The sequence below is a fragment of the Meleagris gallopavo genome, chromosome 12, assembly GCF_905368555.1.
Source record: "Meleagris gallopavo chromosome 12, MGAL_WU_HG_1.1, whole genome shotgun sequence".
Lineage (NCBI taxonomy): Eukaryota > Metazoa > Chordata > Aves > Galliformes > Phasianidae > Meleagris > Meleagris gallopavo.
In genome coordinates, this window is record NC_139415.1 from 14,030,719 (window position 1) to 14,051,768 (window position 21,050).

Here is a 21,050-nt window from a genome sequence, read left to right on the forward strand (position 1 = left end):
GCACTGACTATATTTAATTAGGGTATTAGACTTCCAGTAACATTTTGTTTATACTTAAAAGCAGTAGAGTAATTGACTGTTAAAAACATATATCTGTAAAAGGTACAGGAATAAATGTTTTTAAAGATGAATAATCTATTATATTAGATAGTCCTGGGTGTTGGAGAAAATCAGATAAGCGTGCAGGTCAGGTCTTGTTCAGTTATAACCTTAAACCATTCTGACTTGAACCACACTATTCTTACGAAGTGCAGTTATGTCTTGAACACTTGATCTCTTCTTTTCCATTTCATGTGGCTGTCACGAGTGATCGTACTGCATATGCTTTTCTAGGAATGTATTCTGGGAAGAAACAACAGAAAGGCTGGGAGTTGTATATTGAACTTCATGTCTTTGTCCTTGCTGTGAAGACAGACCTTCCACATTGAGTGAAGATGCCTGTGTAAGTAGCATTGCTTTTGCTGTACTGTACTTTTATCTGATTTGTGCCTCATCGTGGTTGCCTTTCCCTTCTCTTCATTGTTGGTATTCTTCCAAGGAGCACAGGCAGCACCTGGGTTCTGTGTATGCCAGCACCTTTGCATGCAGTTATGCATGCACAGTTCCACTGAGAGCGAGAGGATTAGCTTTTGCTTTGCAAGAATCTGAATGGAAATGAAGGCTGCAGAACAGGTTCCCTGTACCCCATATTTTCAACAAACCAGAACTCCAATTCTGCTTGTGGAGAAAAATCAAAAGGCCTTTTGTGCTCTGCCAGTGAGGATCCAGTTATCTGCGTGTTTGCCCCACCAGTACTTCCTTGGCTGGAGGCTCCCTTTATCACCATGTGGGCCACCAGCACTGCTTTTAGGAGACTGCCAATGCTATATCACCACAGTCTGTAAGGCAGCAGATTTGTGCAGTCCTGCCATACAGTCTCCACCTATCCTACGCAGAAAGGTCTGTGTTTCTCTGTATTTTGCAAAGAAATGCATCTCCCAGCTCAAAATCATTATCCTTGGGGACATTAGCGAATGATTCTTTCCAGCTGACCAGATACTGGCTTTTCCAGGGCTTCAATTCAGGAGACTGCTGCTGCAGTTCAATTGCATGATTTCCAGTGCCGGACTAGCTCTCTATAGGCCTTCCCCAAACATTTCAGGTATTGCTGACTTAATTGCTGCCATACCTACTCACATTACTGTACAAAAAAAAGAGGAAGAACGGGCCATCTTTCTGCTTGTAACAGAATAAGACGTGCAAACAGAAGGAGAAAGGCATGCTAATCACTCACAGTGATCGCTGAAGCATGTAAATATTAATGATGTCATTGTCACGTTAGCTGGGTGCAGAGCATTATCCTCACTGACCGGCTGCAGGCTGACTTCTCAGATGCTGGTGGCCAGCACGTGGGGATGCTCCCATCCTCTTGGTATCTGGTTTCCATGGCAGTAGTCAAAATAGGAGACAGCGTCCTGGTGAGGTTGGCATATGAGCCAGTTTCTATGGTGTTGGCTAAAAAAAGCAGGGTGCTGTGTTCTGTTTGGGTACTTGTGGTGTTTTTGAGAGGCACTAATGCAGACAGTGATGCTGCAGGCAGGCAGGTGAGCGGGTTCCTGCAGCTCTGTGCGTGGATGGGTGTGTGGAGCAGGTGGAGGCCTCAGAGAAGGCACTAGGGTGAAGGGAGAAACACCTCTGTGGTATGTGGTGAGCTGGGCCCCGTCCGGACACGGCTGCTGGAAGGGCCCAAGTGAGATGTCCTGCCTCAAGGACGAATGAGAGCTGAGGCACTTTGTGAGCGCCTGAGGATTGTCGAAGCCCCGTCTGGGAAAGAGGCGGCGCTTAGCTCGAGCGGGGCCGAGGCTGGGTGGAGCCGGGGATGCCCCGGCCAGGTGGGGCTGGGGCCGCCGCCGGGGTGGGCGCTCTCAGCCGGCTCCCGCCGCCTTCTTCCCCCTGAGGGGAGGCCGGGGAGGATGGGGCGCGAGTCCGCGGCGGGAGGGGCGGGCGCGAGGAGGCGGGCGGGAGCCAATGGGCGGCGGCCGGCGGCCTCCGAGGCGGGGAGCGGTGGTGCGCGCGGCCAACAGGAGACGGCGGCTGGGGTGCGCGCGGGCCCGGAGCGGGGAGGTCGAAGGAGGGCGCGGCGCGGCCAATAGGAGCGGTGCGCGCCCTCGGTCCCGGCGGGGAGGGCGCGGCGTGGCCAATGGAGAGTGGCGTGCCGCGCACGCGTAGTCGTAGGCGGCGGCGGGGGGGGCGCCGCGCGCCGTAGGTTGGGGGCAGGGGCGGCCCCGCCCCTTCCTCGCCGCAGTGAGTAGCGAGCGGGCGGCCATGTTGTGCGGGGGGAGGGGAGGAAGGAGTTGAGAGGAGACGGGAGAGACTCCCTCACACACACGGCACAAGATGGCCGGGGAAGCAGCCGCCGCCGCCGCCCGGCTCCCGGGCGCTTTCCCCGCCGCTCGGAACGGGGGGGTCCGACGGGCGCTCCGGGTGCCGGGCTCGGCGGCCACGTCGGGCCCGGCGCTGCGGGGACTCCGGGGGCGACGGAGCGCGGCCGGGAGAGCCGCCGAAGGGCTGCGACGGGCGAAGGGCAATGGCGCCGGGCTGCCGAGCCCTGCCCGAACCTCGCCCTCGGCAGGCGGGCGCGGAGCCGTCCCCCGGGCGCCGGCGGGGCGAGGAGGGCGGCGGCGCCCCGTACTCGGGGCCCTCGTCGGCCGGCAGCGGGCTGCAGTCGCCGGTAAGTGCCCGAGCCGCCCCGCTCCTCATTGTCCTTTGTCCTTGGGAGGAAAAACAAAACGTCCTTGGAGCCGGGAGGGGGAGGGGGCCGCCGTCGCTCCCGCCGTCCCGTCCTCCCCCCCCGCCCCTCTCCCCGTGGGCGGCCCGGGGGACCCCGGCTCTTCTTCCCGAGCCCCTCCGGGCCGAGAGGGGACCTTGAGGCCGGGGTGCCGCGGAGGGAGCCCCGCTACGACGCGTCCTCCCCGCCGCCTCTCGGGCTGCGGAGCGCTCCCCTACCCCCGCGTGCGGGGCGGCCGCGGGCCGGGGAGCCGTGGATGGGGGCGACGGCGGGCGGCGGCCCCGGTGCTGCGGCGGGCGGGGGGCTGCGGGGCCGCACCGCTCCGTGCAGCGCCGAGCCGCCCTACGGCTACGCTGCAGCAGCGAGAACTCGGGGGGTGCGGACCGTGGCACGGCAGCAGTTACGTGCTTAGCCCCGAAGCTCCCGTCTGTTTAAAGAGCGTTTGTTGCCCGTCGCTGCTCGGATGGGGGTATGTTGTCGTAGTTGATAAGAACAAAGACGCCATGTCCTTTTCTCTTAAAAATAAAACTTAGTGGGTTTTTTTGGTGGGGTGTTGGCTTTTAACTCTTTCTAAACCAGCAAGTAAAAAAAAACAGGCTGCGGATGAGACAGCTCGGTACTTTATTGAGACAATGGATAGGAATATACCGCACTTGGAAAGCAGTTGTTCAGGTGGTGAACTTTAAAGAAAACTCTAACAATTACGGATGATACGATTTTGCTATTTAAATGGCAATATGAAAACTTCCAAACATGAGGAAAACAAAGATTGGTGGTGCCAAGTCTGTAGTTTGAAGTTGGCAAAATACTACGGTTGTGATTTAGGCGATGGTAGGAGAAGAAAAGGTAGTTATTTAAATAGGAATTACGCGATACGGAGGCGAATGGGTTCCCGTGTGACAGAAGCTTTTAAAAAGCATTTATTGGGTGACAGTTTTGTACCTGGTGTTCAGTCCGTGCATTTTTCAGGGAGCTTGCAGTCATTTCTGTTCATACAGCATTTCTATCGTTGTTTTTCTTGTTAATAATTTAGAAGTTGTCCGACACCTATTGCAAGACTTTTAAAAAATGCAAGTTTAAATGGAATGTCTGATGTTTGTTTCGTGCTGGCTTACGTTCAGCAATTACCAATTTAGGGGTAAAGCTGTAATTCCAAATGTGTAAGAAGTCATTGCAGTAAAGCAGGAGGTAAATATTAAGAACTTCAGTTTTAATTGGATATTGTGTTGCCATATTTATTGCATTCATCTGTTGTACAAGATCATAAAACTCCGTTGCAGGTTTTAAATGCTGCAGTTAGAGGTAAACCTACATTTTCATTATTTCCTCTACAAACACGAATCGTTGCAACAATGAAAGCTGCCTTTTTTAGAGATGGAGATAGAAGTTTGAGCAGCCATTGGACTTGTATCACCTTTACACAGGGTGCTTCGTATCTGTATTTTAGGTTTGGATTATGGCTTTGTAATTCCAGCAACAGTTCTGCAGTGTTCAGAACAGGTTCTGACATGCAGACTTTGCAGAAAAGAAAGTTCTAGCTTTAGGTGGGGGGCTCTATTATTTTGCTCTTTTTTAGTATGTGAGGGGAAATATTTTCAAATAGCTTTGGTTTGTTTCTTTCAGCTGCTGAAGCCAAAATAGCAACTGTCTCTCACAATGAGTTGCTTATAATTTTTAACATATTTTGTTTAATATCTGTGCATTTTTGTGTACATAGGATGTTGGTATTTTAATTTAGGTCCTTAACGTAACATGAAAATGATTTTTAATTTACCTACATACAAATGGAATTATTTCAAACTTCTTCCAGAGTATGAAGTAGCGATGGTAAATGTGAGTGCTGCAGAATTAAATGTTGAGGCTTTTCACAAAAAGCGAGGGAAGTTGGCTGAAGGTGATGCAGATATGGTGTTGGTTGTGTTGAGGAGCACAGTTTGGGATCTCATTAAAGGTCGGAGAGCTGAAGGCTTTAAAACTGTATTCGGAAGGGCACAAAAGAAACCTTATTTGGGGAAATGAGGTAACTCTTGACTTAGCATTCAGAGAGACCAATGAAGAAACCATTTCAGAACTTGCAGTGATAGCAAGTAATTTTAAATAACGTCCCTACTTGCAGGGACTTTAATGTGGGAAGAGTGCAGGGACTGAGAAACGTTCTGCAATACACAAATGACTCCTAAAGAAAAACTAAACTGGTTAAACATTTGATCTTTTAGTCAAAGGAATGGGAGACAGAGGAGCAGATTACAGCCCTTCATGCAGAAATATAGATTGTGCATGTTGTGTGTCAGTCACTTTTCATCTCCTGTGTTTTTCTTCAGCCAAGTACGTACAGTCACCCGTACTTTTATTTTTAGAGTTGAGTTATAAAGATACAGTTACTGCTATTGTAAGTTTTTCTTAACTTAATAATCATCAAAAGGTCAATAAATTTCAAGCATCTTGTCCTAATTTTCCAAAGCAAAATGCTGAATATTTGCTTTTTTTTGTTTTTTGTTTTCTTTCAGGTAGAGTTCCATGAACAAGACCTTATTTCCTGAATGGCTTCCAGAAGAATCGTTGGTACCTTATTTTTTTAGGTAAGAGTGGTTATAACTTGTGTTAGTACGTACAGTTATTGTTAATTAGATGATTGTGAGTTTTGCTTTTTTACTACTGTGGGGAAAAAAAGGAAAAAAATTCAGCTTAAGTTGGAAGGAACGCGTTTTATAAACGGCTTGGACTTCTTGGGTGCCTTCTTTCTGCAGACACAGTTAGACTTACAGAAATTAATGAAATACACGCCACCTCTCCTTTTCACTTTAGCTTTTCTAAGGTTATTTATGAAAGTGGATTGCATGTGTGTAAATAGACACACATGTTGTATTTGGGGGAAATGACAGTGTATTTGTATAGACCCAAGTAACTGCATGCGTCCCGTTTCACCTGTGAAAACAGGCATTCAGCTTCAAGAACTGTATTTTTTGTATTCAGAAAGTTTGTAGCATTAATGCTTGGGCACATGGTGACATCTGTGTGTGACAGAATAACTTCAGGCTCCAGGTATTTCTGCAGAAGGCCGTTCTGCGGGGTCTTTTTTGGTTTTGGAGAGCTGAATGTTAATGCTTGACAAACACAGATATTACCTTGTATTCTAGGTACAGTTTTTATCAGTTGTAAGACACCCAATTGTTTTCAAGAAGTTTATATAGGTCAAGAACATTAAGACCATAGATAAAACCTGTGTGTGTCTTTCTTCTCTGACAGACTTGTTTCTTTTGCTTTGTTTTTCTTTAGAGGCTGTTAATGGATACGGAGGATTCAGATGGCTGGTCAAGTAAAAGACCTTGATCAGAACTGAATGCTGTGTGTGCCAGGTATGTTACACCATTGGTTTTTTGTTCTTAATTCTAGATGTGTTATTTTTTTAAGCGAAATAAACGTGACGTGTTTAAGCTCAGATCTTGTTGAATTTTCTTTCCAATCTCAGTGCATTTGAGAACTGCTATTACGTGCTAAATAATGCTCAAGTCTCTTTACTAATTTTCTGATTTTTATGTTATTTATAACACATTTTTTAAGAATCTGAAGTGAGCATAACTGTGAAGTAAGCCTGTGCTTATGGGAGTTGCCATTCTTGTCAACGACAACCAGTTCAATCAAACTTTAGAAATACTTAAACTGAAGGTACTGATTTGTTAACAGGTGATGTTCGTGAGTTTTTATGTACTATTTTTACAGAAAAAACATAGAAATTCTCTTTTCAACATTTTTTTTTTACTCTTAGAAGCCTAAACCCACACTCAGTCTGAATAAAAAAAAATCTTGCTGTCCTTGCAGTATCAGTTAACCAGCGCTCCAATATTTGATTATTATTATTATTTTTTTTACATTTTGAGGTTCTGTGTTTAGAGACAGAGTAACATGTTACATTTGTGCCATGCTTTCAATACTGTATAATTAAAAGTTGGGAATCTTGTTTGTCTGTCTTAACTGGTTCCTTTCGCAGCTTACGATGCTAATGTCCTTCAGTGTAAATTCGGGACCTAAGAGCTTAAAGGCATTTACTTGGAGATATGCAGCAGAACTCTCAAAAATACTCCTTACAATTTGCTTTTAAATATACACAATTCATTCTCATGAGTTAAGAAGACCAGTTTTACAGACTTACCTGAGTGCAGCTATTCTCCTTGGCTTGGATGAAGCTTCAGCCTGCTCGTATGAGAGGAGTTAAATACCTATTTTCATTAAGCATTTTAAATCTGTTTGTATTGTAATGAACTTTTAGCAGTAACTCACTGCGCACAATAGGCAAGATGGAAATCAGTCAGTGTTTTCAGGTAATAGACACGCACCGTGCTCCGTGGATGTGCTGCAGCAAAGCACAGCTAATTAGAAAGGAAATAAGTTGTTCAGGGCATTCTGGACCCTTGTTGTGCATCTGCTTGAGGAGAAGTTTGAGAAGTAGAAATTAGGAGGAATGATCTGATACCTTGAGAAGAACAGCAGAACGTACTTGAAATCCCATGTGAATCTTCAGTTATGAGGGGCCAGAATTGCCAGGCATATTACAGTCTATTATGTAGACTAAGCTGTGATTCACATAAAAGCATATTCAGACCTTGCTGGTAATAATGGAATTAGTCTAACTCCAGATTTGTACCCTAATACTATATCTTTAAGCTACAAAAGTTATCACTTTTAATGACTTGCTTTTAAAAAGTGCTTATGAGCCGAGTCATCTTGACTGACACGAGCATTTTAGAATGCATATGAAATTAAGCTCTTCGGTCTTAATTGTTTTATGTGCTTTGTGTATGCCATCACGATGCTGTTTGTGCTGAGTGGATACTTACAATACAAACAGTTTTAAAAGTCCCTTGCTGATTTTGTGACCTCTTTGGAGTCTCTTGTTTTTGTATGAACGTGTTTTCATTTAGTAAGTGGCAGTTTGCTCCTTAATTTGGGTATGCCTTTCTGGGACTCGAGGAAAGGTTTAAGTTCATGACCACACTGCAGCATATTAATGAGGTGTAACATTTGTAGGATTGACAGCTCTTGTGGAAAACCAGTGGAATGGCTATAGGTTGTATCATCTTCACAAAAATACTTTCTTATTTTCTCCTGATAAAGAATGTAGTGTCAAGTCAGTGGTTTAAGAGCAGCTCGTCTCACCTCATTGTGAAAGGAGACGTGTTTTCCTGCTTCATGGACATACTAGTGCTAATCTCTTGGTGAAGGAGTAGCATCTGTGCTGCAAAGCATGTTTTCTGTGGGTACTTAGAACATCTCATTGTAGTCTGGAAACATAAGACACAACTGTAAGACTACCAAAGAAGCCCACATTTATTTAAAAATCAAATCATATGCTATCTACAGCAGTTACCGTGACCGGTTTGATTAAGAGATGTTTAATTTGCCATGTATGAAAGAACCCTAAATTGGAAATAGACGTGTTAATTGTCTTAAGCTTGTGTTTACTGTCTTCCCAGTCTGCTGCTCTTGGTGTAAGCATTCAGCCTTTGTGGTGCATTGAATAGCTAGGGAGTGAATACCTCATGGGTATTAACAGTTGTAAACTAAATTGTTACAGTGTGTTCGAAAATAGTGAAAAAGTGATCATATGTTTATGTACATTAACATATATCTTAGTGTTGTTTAGAAAATTCACTGCTTGATTTATCTGTTCAATGTAGAGAGGTTTCACTACTTCTTAGCAGTGCCACCACAACAAATACTAGATCTGTTCTCCAACGTTTTGCTGAGTTGGGAAGAGTGCTGTTTGGTCGGCTCTGAACTTGAGTGTTTTGGTAGAGGAAGGTTTTACTTTGTACTGTTACAAGGCTGGGTTTCATGTCCTCATACAAGTTTCTGAGCAATTACTTTAAATGAATGCTAACTCTAGATTTAAAGAAAACAAAATAGCTTGAAGGTAGATAATGTATTTTCATTGTTAGAAATGATTGAGTGCTGTAAGTTGAAAACCTTTCAGTGGTTGACTTGACTTGGTCTTCATGTATTACATCACACACTCAGCGTTTTATTGAGTGTCATGTTAGATACAGGAGAGAAGGAGACTTGAAGGACATAATTAAGCCTCTTTATCTAGTTCATATCTTAAGCTTTTTATGTGTGTTCTGAGTAAATGACTGATAGGTGCCTCTTGAATGATCAAAAGCTGGCAACCATGTTGTGTTCTGCACAGCACTCATCCACCATTTTAGAAGTGCCTTCATTTTGTGCTTTCATTTAGTAACGGCTGTTGGATCATCGTTTTAAATACATGTTTTAAACATAAATTCCATGTTCATCTTCATACCCTTCATGTTTATGCCACTTGTGCACTCATGATCTTTATTAATTTTTCCTTCCTAAAGGGATTTTTTCCCATATTAATTGTTTCAAGTGAATTGTAACAGCAAAGAAATAACTGTTCATCTATTTTTCTTTCTGAGTAGCTATGAGTTTGAAGATGGGAATGTATAATACTGTAGGAAATGAACCACACTTCAATGTCATCATACAGATTTATTAATTTTTACTTTGTTGGAGGCTGTGTTCTAGTATAAACAGATTCTGAGAGATCATGAGAGAAGCAGTTTCCTTCTACACTGGTTAGAAGGCAACTTGTGTATCTCATGACTAGGTTGATTGGTATGGATGAAATTCAGTAAGAAAAGGAGAGGGATTGGTCAGTTTGTGACGTTTCAGGTTTTATTTTAATCTTTTTACCTCTGCATAACATGATTCTTAATAGATGTTTATCAGTGGGGATTGCCAATAAGCATTTTCCAAGTGGAGTTTTCGTATCTGGGACTTGACCACAATGAGCAGCTTTGTAAGATACAGATCAAATAACTTGTTCCATGTGAGTCTGTTAAACTATCCTACTGCATCTAACTGATACCACCTATTTGTGAAATGAGTATTTTAATTACTTTTTTGTGGAAGGCAGATCAGTTTCAGCATGTTTCCACTTGGTTTATTTTCTCTTCAGGAGATTGATGAATAGTTTTTTGGGGGAGAGTTGTACAGATTCTTTGATTGCAGGTTGCCCAGTCATCCCTCAGGTTCAGATTATTCATAAAAGTGCCTTCCATACTTCATGCTTGGGAGTGCTTTTATTCAAGGGGGGAACTTCTGTCATAAGCCTAGGCTCGTGTTCTGGTCTGCTACATCCTTGTCTATGTTTTTATTTTTTTTTCCTATTAATTTAAGCATTTAACATACTGTTTTCCCTGCAGATGTGTTGAGGAAATGATTTACTGTAAGCAAAATAACTGCTCTTGGTTGAAGCACTGGTAAGTTGTTATTCTTAATAATGATTACATTTTAGCTGTAATAGCAACTAAGAAAGAAAAGAACCAACATATGGCTGTAATGTTGAACTTGCTGAAGTTTTTGGCTGAATACATTCTGAAGTCCTTGAAAATGTATTGCTGTGCATGTGTGTGTTTCTACAAGGCTCTCTTAGGAGGACCACAGCAGCATTCTTGCTGAGCTATAAGAAACAAAAGCTATCTTTCTGGAGAAGAGCTTTCATATGTAATTGTGGTATTCTGGTCTGCTGCTTCTGTCACTGAACTCCATATTTACAAGCATTATTGAATCATAAATTTGCTAGTTTAGAAGGGCTTGATACACAAATGCCTGTCACTACAAGGGAATATTCTGCACTTAAAATTTAGGTAACAAATGGTGCGGAAAGTGTCACAGCAGGATAAATTTGCCTTACAAGCATTTCATGTTGTCCTTTTATGCTTCTGTCAGCCTCAAGAGAATGGCTTTGAGCAGATAGTAATTGTCTCTGCAGACTTTTTTCTTCTACATTATTCTGTTTCTGTTCATCTTTCGGAGTGTTTCAGCTTTGCAGAAAGTTGTAATACAGCTTGCTGCATTAAACTGCTAGCTGATAAATTTTCATTTAAGAATCATTCCCCATATAGTCAACATGTAAAAATGACAGTAGAGTAGAAGAGTTTATTCAGTTCTGCACTGGATGAACGTGGGGATGGAATAGATTCCACCTCGCTTTACTGAAAGCAGTTGGGTCTCGATAGCCATTTGCTGACTCTGGCACGTTCTGTGACTCTTTTAGGAGCTGTGAAATACTCAAGTCCTTTTGTTTTCCTGTCTGCTTAAAGTTCCAGCTCCTGGTTCTACATTTTCAGTTAGGCCATCCATTGGATTTGTGTACATCAACTGACTTTTTAGTGGGAGGCTCTGTATTCCTGTGGAACTGTGCTTCAGAATGTACGTTTCTTTAAAAGAAACAATTTCTTGGAGACAGTTCTTTCTATCTGATTGAGTAGTGCCTGCCTTAGGCTGCAGGTAGCTTGAAAAACATGTTCCAAGATGCAGATTCTCCCTAATTTCAGTGATACACGGTAGCTGTTAACTTTTAACTGGCTATGTTAGCAGCAACCTCCAGTAACCACACTTCACTAGAACCAAATGCCATCAAAGCTGCCTCACGTGCTAGAAAAGCAGCTGCTCCCAACTCACTTGCTTTCTTCTGTTCTGTTCCTGTGATGTGAGGACTAAGGTAGAGAGAGTTCTTTGGAAAGGAAAAAGGAGCGTGGGGGGGAGAGTCCTTATTCGCTCCAGAATGTGTTGTGGCCTTGTGCTACTTTTGTTACGCTTCATTTTGGAGTATTTTATCACTGAGTGTGCGGGGTCATGAAGCAAAAGAGTGGAAAAGACTAACCTTAAGGAATTCAATTTAGTGTGCGGGCATGTTTTGGTAATCTTGGCTTAGCGTTTCACCAGTTCTGTTCTCTGAATTTTATTATGTTCTTCTACAAGTATTAAACTACCTTTCATTGTGCAAGTGTATGCAAAACAGCTTATTTCTTCAGATGTTGTAAGCAGATGTTATTCTTTCTAGCTGTTCCTTGAAACTTGCTGAGCTGCTGTCCACTGTTACCTTTCTTCCCTGATCATCTGCTATAATATCTAAGCATGATTTATTAATGTGTTGCACTTGTCTATGAAATATTTACCTCTTTCATTTTGCTGTATGTTTTTCCATTTTTTGTCATTGAAATGTAAATAAGCTGTGTCAGATCTGGTTTGTTGAGGAGGGATTAGGCTTCAAGTTACACACTGGGTAATTTTTCTGTCCTTATTTTTTAATCTTTACCTCAAGGAAAGGATAAATGTGAAACTGACAATTGGAGTTAGTTGTCTTCAAGATCTGTTAAATCAAAATGAATTTGCAAAAGAACGTAGGAATGTTTGAGTCTTGAAAAGCTTATTTTAGTACCGTATCTGGTTACCTGCTAGCATAGATCTTGCTTTTAACATGTTTTAATACACTTTTAAAATACTTCTGATTTTTAATTCCTTTCTTAATTAGATGGGAGAGGAAAGCACTAGGAGCTTTAATGAAGTTAACGTACTTTGCTATGTGCTGTAAAATCTACGTGGCTTATGTTCATTCAAGATACTTTTTGTTTAAATGAAACTTATGGTTGGTTTTGAAAATAGTACTCCTGTAAAGTGCATCTGTGCATGAAGTCTGTCCTTGGTCACATCTTATGTTAATCTTTAAATCTGAAAAACCTGGAAAACTGCTTTTCTCAGTTAGAAATCCATGATCCCACATGAATTGTTTTTTCACTGCTGTGCTTACTTGAACGTGCAGTAATGTGAAAGGGGACTTTGGACTGCCCAGAGCACCGAGTTACTTACTTGGAGACTCTTAATGTCAACAGAGGGCACATCTGCTTTTCCTTCTAGTGCAAAAGTTACCAGAGGAATCTTCAAAATCTTTAATGATTCTTGAAAGTAAAATTTTTAATCAGCTTTGAAATACAGAACTTGAGGTTTCATCTGCCAGAACCTCGTTCTGTCCATTCAGCTCCCTCTGTTGGAGTCCGTTTCTTCAGCAAGCAATTTCTATTCTTGTATACAAGCCTTGGAGTATGAGAGACTTCAGTCTGAAGAACTTGTAACTGTGTTGGTGTCTTACACACTTGCACTCATACGTGGCTGTTTTATATCTTGCCATTGGTCTTCAATCTCAGTACTTCAGAAAGGCTTTCAGCTGACACCAAAAAAATGAGACCACAGTTTGAGCAGTAAGGGATGTCTGTTGCTGCTTTGGTCTCTGAACAGATACAGTATCACATAAGTATCTGAAGCAAAAGCTTTGTAAGCACAGATGTTTCAAAAATGTTACCAGTTTGCCAGACTGGTCAATTTATTACCAGTGGTTACCAGCTTGAGGGAAACAGTATTACATTGACCACCAGGTCCTTTTCTTTATCTTGGCCATTCTACTGGGTATGGAAACAAATACATCAAATAGTAGGCAATAGAAGTTGGAAAAATGGGACTATTGTCTAGCTGATGTCAGAATTCCGCAGAAGGAATTAAGTATTCATGCTATCTGGCAGAAATTTGGCTATTGATGGTTACACTAAATGCAAGATCACTGCATATGTCTTAGTGGAGGAGAATATTTTAGCAATGCTGCTGAAATTTCTTAGCCATCTTTTTCGTGAAGACAACTTGTAAGCAAACAAGTACTGTGAAATCACTTAATGAAGAAGTAAGTTTCACCTGAAGCATATTGATTGCTTTTAAGACTTTAGCCATTACTGTGGCATCTTCTTGATGCACAAACAACTTCTAGACCAGTAGCTGTTGCAGCATTTTCTTAATTATGCTAACAGTTCTGTTTACTGCTAATTATTTTGCAAGGTCAAAAGAAGAGTGTGAAGTGAATGTGACAGGATTACTTGTAAAGTTTTTTGTACTGCCAAATGTAGGTGAATCTACTAAAGAAATTTGCCCTTAAATGTTTCTTGGCAGATCTCATTAGTGTTTAAGGCAGAAAGCTAACTCAACTGAAAAGGGCCTTTCAAGGTTGAGTGATATATAACTAAATTACGTTTTTGAGTGGGGAAAGCTATTATCAATAATTAAATCCACTTATTTCTTGAAATAAATAAAACATTTTAAAGATACTATTTGTAGGGCTTCCAATGCGCTCCTGTTAATGCTTCTGAATATTTGATCATAACAATAGTGTACAAATTTGTATCAGTGATTTTTTTCCCTCCCCCTCCCCCCTCATGTTTTGGTACATGTTTGAACATTATTGTTAAAAATAATTATTTATTTTATAATAATACTTGATTTTCAAATGGCTGAATGAGTTTGAAAGTAGGCTAGTATATCAAACGATCATTCAAACCAATCAGCCAACTCACAAACTGTTTTTTTAGGTTAGCAATGAAAAGAAACCCTTCCAGATATTTAATTTGTCCTAAACGAGGATGAATTGAATGCTTGAAACAAAGAACTTAGGCAAATATGTACGTTTTCAGAAGCAGAAATCAAAGATCTCGTGACTAAACACTGTTTGTAGTGCAAATGATGCACAGTGTTTATTAAGGAGAGTGGATGACAAGATCCTGCATTCCACTTCTATGCGTTGTACTGTTTTTCCATTGTGTTTAAATCAAGGAGTAAACTTAGCTATAGAGGAATGGAGCATAAGGCCAGTAGGTGATTGTGGAAGTCAGATGGAGGCCTGCTGCACTGGTTCCATCACTATTTACTTTGCTTTTACTGGTAATTTTGAGATGAAGATGGGGAAACTTGGATAATGGGGGGCCACTAGGTGGCTCCACTGATTCTTGCTGTACTGTGGGTAATTTCTGTATCCCTTCTGAGAATGTGCCCAGGACTCTCACAGGAGCAGCATAGGGGTGGAGTTAGCTTTCAGACTAAAATGAGATTAAAGCTGTGCACATTCAAAACAAAATATATAAATATATTGTTAGAGTGCAGGTACTCAAAATCATAAAGCCATTATAAAATCTTTATTGTGTTTCAATCTATTCTCTTGTGGTCATTGTTCATCTTAGAATGATATTTTGACCATAGAGTAACTTCCTGTACTTGATGTTTGAGTGTTAGGAGTACGAGTAGTTTCCTTGAAGTACCCAAGCTTCTTATTCTTGGAAGAAAACATAAAGATGGAGACATTTGATTTTTGCTTATCACATAGAATTCATTTGAGAAGTTTAGTTTTTGTAATTCACCTGTGGGCTAGATTGTTGTTATATGAAGATGAAGTTGGAATATGGCTCAGGAGTAATATGGTGATTTTGCTAAAGCAACTAATCTGACTTGTGACCATATTCATCTGCTTTCTGACATGTTTCTTCTCAGTAGTAACCAGATCAGCCATCCTGTTTGTTTATAAGTGTTTTTTTTTTTGTTGTTGTTGTTGTTGAACTGTACGTCTCCCATAAGCTAGAAAACTGGATTATGATGGTGTAATGTCAAGAATGTCTTGTTTCCAGTCACTGTCTTTATGTAGGAAGCCAGTTTTCATACTTTTGTGTTGGTTTTGGTGGATCACTGTGTTTAGAAGAAAGGACAGTGAACAGCGGTTGAAAATTTTGGGGTTATTTATAATTAAATTGGCTTTTCTAAGCAGTGTCAGCTTTAGTTGATGGGTCAGACCAATAAAGATGGTAAAGAGGGCAAATATCTCATGTTTCCTACTATTGATTTATCTAGTGTTTTAACACTATAGGAAAAAAGATTAAATGGAGCTTATGGGGCCTGAAAAGGGTTCTTGAAGTTGAAATCATTCCTCCTCTGCTTCTTTACAGTTTGGATTAAAGTTCATATTTTTGCCTTTTGAACTGATGACCTTCTTAGTTGGTGATAAAAATAGATATTTTTGGGTGCATGATATGGAATGAAGCGTATTCTAAGGTACTGTTGTTGAATGCTTTAGTTTAAAGATAAGATGATCTGTATTCCAACAGCGTTTTTCTTTTAATTTTCCATTAAGAATCCAGTAAGATGAAGAATGTCAAAAGGAGTCTACGAATGAGAACAAGATGGCAGTTCCACTCTTGATTGAGAGGTTGAGGAAGTGGACTAATGCATGAGTGCTGTGATATTTCTGTCCAAGAGAAGCACGTTAAAACGTGGACTCCTGTGTTTTTTAAACCAGAGAAGATCTGGGTTGTGATCATCCAATCAAAATGGACTTTGCACTTGAATTGATCAGGGGACTGGGTCAGTGGTTATCCAGTGATGGATCTGTTTGAGGATTGGGTGGTAAAATTTTATTCTCAGATTATATATGTTTAAGAGGGAAATGAATTTGGTAAGAAATCTGTTACTATCCCATTGGACAAAATGTATTTTTTTTTTTTTAAAGTGACTTAATAAAAGGTTTTGGTTTCTTTCATGCTTTGTGTTTGTCCTTTCTGGCTGAATATTTTCTTGGTCATGTTGATATTTAAGTGTTATATTTTTGTTTGCTATGAAAGTGAGAAATACTTTAGCTGCCAAGCACTAAAGGCAAGGTAAAAATTTCTTATGTTCTTAATGTTTAAAATGTGGTTTTCATTTACAAATTATCTTCACTTTGCTATGACTTCTAATGAATATTTATTTTGGTTTGTTCATTCAGGTGCTTAATGTTGGGCACTTTTTCTAAACTTGGTGTGTTGTCAGGGTGCTTCTCCTAAACTTTCTGAAGTTATTTTAAGGTGGAATCAGTATCATATTGAAGGCTGGGTAAATGTGTTATAATAAAGGAGTACTTAAATGTTTTCTGTAGGTTTGTAAGATGTGCTTATTCAGTCGTGTGTGTGCACAGAAACTGTTACCAGACTTCCTGGACAACATACTTCATAAACAGTCTATTTTCCTAAAATTGTTCTGTACGTGTACCTAATCTGTTTCACCACTATTTAATGTGGGCATAGCTTCCTGATTCTGTACCATGTATTTGATGAGGAAAGCTGTGTTAATTTTCTTACTGCTGCATCTGATGGTTGCTTTTTCAAATGAATTTGAAAGTGGTTCTTATGTTAAAAAAAAAAAAAAAAAAAAAAAATTCCAGATCTTTTTGTGAATGAAATAATTGAACTATATTTCAAGTACATTTCACTTGAAATTCATGGTTGTCTATGTCAATTTGGTCTTCGTGTGTAAGACAGATCTCATTCTGAGAACTTAAGCAATGGAGTTTTTTGTTGTTGTTTTTGGTTTTTTTGTTTGTTTTTGTTTGTTTGTTTATTTTTTAAGGAAAAGAAAGGAGAGAAGGAAATGGGGTATTCAGTGATTTTGCTCCTTTAGGCCTCTTTAGAAATATCCAGTTTTACCATAGTGAATTGTTCATGCTTGTTTGGTCCAGCTATTTCGATGATGTTGATGTCAACGCTTGCCTATTGAAGTTTGCTTTTGCCATGCTTTATGAGGTGGTGTTGGATGTTGGGACCAACTTAGAGGTCCACATTCAGATGAGTGGATTTTCCTTACTGTTAACCGAAAGCATTTGCAATTTTGTTGTCGTACTCCTTGGTTCTAGTTTAGGTGTTAAGGGGTCTTCTGTAAATCATTGGTAAACTGACGTTCAGTGAAGTGGATGCTGACAGGAGAGTGTACCTTATTGCACCTCTTGGTATGGAGATATGATAGGTTGTTGGCACAAATGGAGAGCAAGTGTGTAGAGTTCCAAGGAAATTTATTGGTTCAGCTGTGGAAGCCAATGTTTCCAAGCTGTTGGGATGCTGTGCTGCGGATGGTCCTTGTAGACATTGGAACTTGCCCATTGCCCTCTTCTCCTCCATCAGTTACCCAGTGGCTGATTTCCGTCTCTGGTTGTGATGGCTACAAATATGGAAGAAGTCCTTGTGATTTAAGTTGTCTGTTGCTTGTGGGGAAGACAAATGGCGGTCAGGATGAAGAGGCTGGGGATGCTTGGTTCTGCTCCATCTCTTCTATGATATGTCTTCTCGGTACCCCAGATGTTGGACTGTAGATGTGGCTTGATTTCTGAATACGCATCTTGGATGTTTCGCGGCTTTGAATTCCTTTGTTTAAAATTTCCTGGCAAATATTAATGACTTAAGAATGGAAATGAGAAATAATTCATTTAATGGTGTGAGACTTATTCTACAGCAGTGCCTTCACATCGCTGATGAGGTTGCCATAGCAGTTGGATTTGTGTTGCAGGGACAGACCACTAGGGAGGCGCTGTTGAGCTGGAAGGGGTTGGTAGCACTGTGGGGCTTTTTCAGGAGCTCGTGGCGCTTCTGTCCCAAGCACTACGTGCAAGTATTGGATGACAAAAGGAAGAGCTTTTGTCTGGGGGTACTATGACTTAATTTAAAAATAAATGCCCCTCGGGTGGGGTGACCCCCAAGGTGGGCTGTTGCTGGCTGCATGGCTGTGAGCTCCACTGCCATTCTTTCAAAATGGCTTGTAGCAGCAGCACTTCCTGTCCAGGGAGGAAGTAATTTTAGCCCATGCACTGAAATATTTAGCAAATCTTTAAAACAAAAGGAACAAATTACGTTTCTTTCTGGTTTCAAAAGGGTGGCTGAGCCACAGGGGGTTAAGGTGCCCCTTCTGCTGGGGTAGTTGGAAGGAGCCAGGGCTGTGGGGGGTAGCAGGCACCCTTTAGGTGGAGGCTATCTCTTTTTTTGGTAGAAATGAAGGGGTGGGTCCATGGTACATCACCTGAGTTGTGGGGTAAATGTAGAGAGTGTCAATCAAAGGCAGAGCTCAGAGCTGGGAAGGAGCTCTAGATGGCGGCTGTGCCTTAGAGAGAGCGCGCTCAGCTCCGTGCCTTCCCTAACACTTTACGCAACTTTCCCTAACTTTCGGGCAGCCTCAGGGGGCCCCCACAGCCCCTTGCCTCTCCTAGGCACTAATAGGGGGCCGAGCGGACCTTTTTCGGGCAGAAAAGCAGCTTTTGAGGGCTCCCTTTTCGTGCCTTGCTGGAAAGAAGAAGCCGTGGAGAGAGCCCAGGTCGTTGTTTTTCCAGCTTAGAAGCCATGGCGTACCTCCATTTTTGTGCGCTCTCCTAATGAGCTTTTTCCCCCGGACATTTTTGTACTAATTATCGTTTCTTTTGCTTTACCGACAGCATATTTTTGGGATTAGAATATATATATTTTTTCTTTTTCTGAATTTCGTATTTTATCATTCGAACTCTAAATATTTTGGATCTAATGTTTTTCCACGACCCGAAACTAAGATCGACTTGGTCCTGGCGGCGGTGCATGGATCAGGTAGGTGAGCAATTAATAATAATAATTTTTAGATTTCTGCCGTTTTAAGTACTTTGATTTTCGACCGATTTGGGCTGTATTCGGATGACGCAATAAGATAGAGATTATTTGCATCCAGTGTTACTTTGGGAAAGTTTGCAGGATGCTCCTCTTCAATGTTTATTCCCTCGTATTTTTTTCTCTAAAAAATGATTATTTGTTTTAAATCTCCGTTTTGCTGTGTCGATCAGTTTTGTGTATTGTTATAACAATATCATTGCAGCGTCAGGACTTTGTTCCTGATAATGAAAGCCAGTGAAACGAGCTGGGACCTTACCTTTCTTTCAACTTTTGACAGTAAATACCTGGGCACAGGACTTCAAAGCAAGCAGACATCCCTGACCCCCTCTTATTATTTAAGAATAAAAAGATGATGAGAAATAAGGACAAAAGCCAAGGAGAGGAGGGTTCAGTCCACAGCAATGCATCGAGGTATGATCTATCAACTTTCTTTTTTTTTTTTTTGTAAAACCTGTGAATACCCTGTTTACTTTGACAGCCTTGGGTTACTGTCAGTGCTTAATACAAAACATTTTACTGATTTTTGTTTCCTTTTTAAGGAATGACCTTGAGATTGTTAGCATGCCACACCCTAATTTTTTTGGTAGCAATTTCTGAAAGTTGTGTTGTGACTTAAGGGCCCATGTCATAGTCAAAAGGTACTGTACCTTTATTCAGGGGAGCCCTTTTCTCTGTATGATGTTTTTCCAGCTTTTGAATTTCAGTTTTTAGGTTTTTTGTGCTGTGAAAAATGACCTTGTCGGTTTAGCCATTGCTGCATTGCACCATTTTACATACAAGGCAAATTTTTCTTTGAAGAATCTCGGAAGTCTAAACTTTAACTGAGGGCCATACAGAAGCCTGGTGTAGTAGTAAATTATAGTAAATAGACACAAGAAAAAGTTGCATGAATGAAAAAAAGCTCATTTTAAAATATAAACTGAAAAGTGCCTTTCTGTCCGATAGCCCTTACTTCATTTTTTATTTGAGCTTGTGGAACTTTGATGCTGTTTTGATATTTTAGAATATTTTCATACAATTTATACTCAACTTTTCTCCTGCGGTCGTAGCATTTTGTATTATAAAATATAAACTGGGCTGCTAACAAGAGGCTGCAAATCATTGTCTGTTTATTTAATGTATTATTGCTCGGAGTATTTTTATTTATTTTGTGAAGTAATTAGATTCTTTACAGATTTTTATAAACTGAACCTTGATGTAGGAAAAGTATGGAATACTGTGAGAATGTTGGTTCATTAAGAATGCACGAGTATAATTACCAGTTGCTCATTTTTATATTTAATGGGTTGACTTAAAAAAAATTGGAAATTAATTTACATGCATTTTGTCTTCTGGTTTGTAAATACGCCGAGTTCTTGCATTTTGTTAATTTTGATGGAATTCTGGCCTGCTTATTATTTTTCCTTTGGTGTTAAGTAATTTTTAAGTCGCACTAATAAAAAAAAATTCTGAACAGTTTGTGGTATCACATGTACTCTTATGTGATGTTTGCAGGTGTTTGACTGGTATTTTTGATGTCCATTATTTAACGTTAAACGCACACTTGAAATACTGTGGGGAATATAATTAAAATGCTGTGACATTCTAAAATATATTTATGGTATTTGAGATGTATTAAGACTGCAGTCAAATTTTAAATCCTAAAGCGGATGGGGGTAAGTTTAAAATGATTATTAATAACGTTAGCTTCAGGGATGTTGAAACACTATATATAGCACCTATACAGTGATGTTATAGTAATGCAATCTAAAAATAAGTCAGATTTTCAAACTTCAATATTCATGTTGTTAGAAATATGGCTGATACTGCTTTAGAAGTCTTATTTAAAAAAAAAAAGAGTATTCACTTTGTTTTTCTGGTTGTTTTAAGTGCGGATTGACAGCTAAAGCAATAATAGATGTAATTTGCTCAGGAAATCAAAATTAAGGTAGTGTGTCTGTGCTGAATACAAGGTGAAAACAGAGACATCTAGCAGTAGCTGCACAGAAAGAAGACCTTTGTGTTTTTGTCCTCGGGGTGATTATATTTGCATAGTCTCACATGTGTGATTTTGCTGATTTCTTTGAAAGGTTGTTTATCTCGATGGATTTATACGCAACACCTGTTGTGAGGTTACCCTGCCTCTTCCACTGTTCCTCCCTAAATAAACTTGCTGTGGGTAACATCCCCTCACCTGAGGTGTG

General features: G+C 40.7%; 1 protein-coding gene across 15 annotated transcripts in view; it reads left to right on the forward strand.

The window, feature by feature from the left end:
- The window catches only part of CHD2 (chromodomain helicase DNA binding protein 2), a 110,174-nt gene that overhangs the window by 38,695 nt on the left and 50,429 nt on the right, over positions 1 to 21,050 (forward strand). For 7 of the 15 annotated variants that reach the window (XM_085233801.1, XM_085233802.1, XM_085233804.1 and 4 more), the window contains 6 exons: positions 334 to 442; positions 5,275 to 5,346; positions 6,044 to 6,123; positions 9,991 to 10,047; positions 15,567 to 18,807; positions 19,145 to 19,278. In XM_085233801.1, the coding sequence (XP_085089927.1) occupies positions 19,217 to 19,278 (62 nt within the window). In that variant the 5' untranslated portion in view covers positions 334 to 442; positions 5,275 to 5,346; positions 6,044 to 6,123; ... (1 more) ...; positions 15,567 to 18,807; positions 19,145 to 19,216. The other 8 variants (XM_085233798.1, XM_085233812.1, XM_085233813.1 and 5 more) reach the window with 6 other exon arrangements.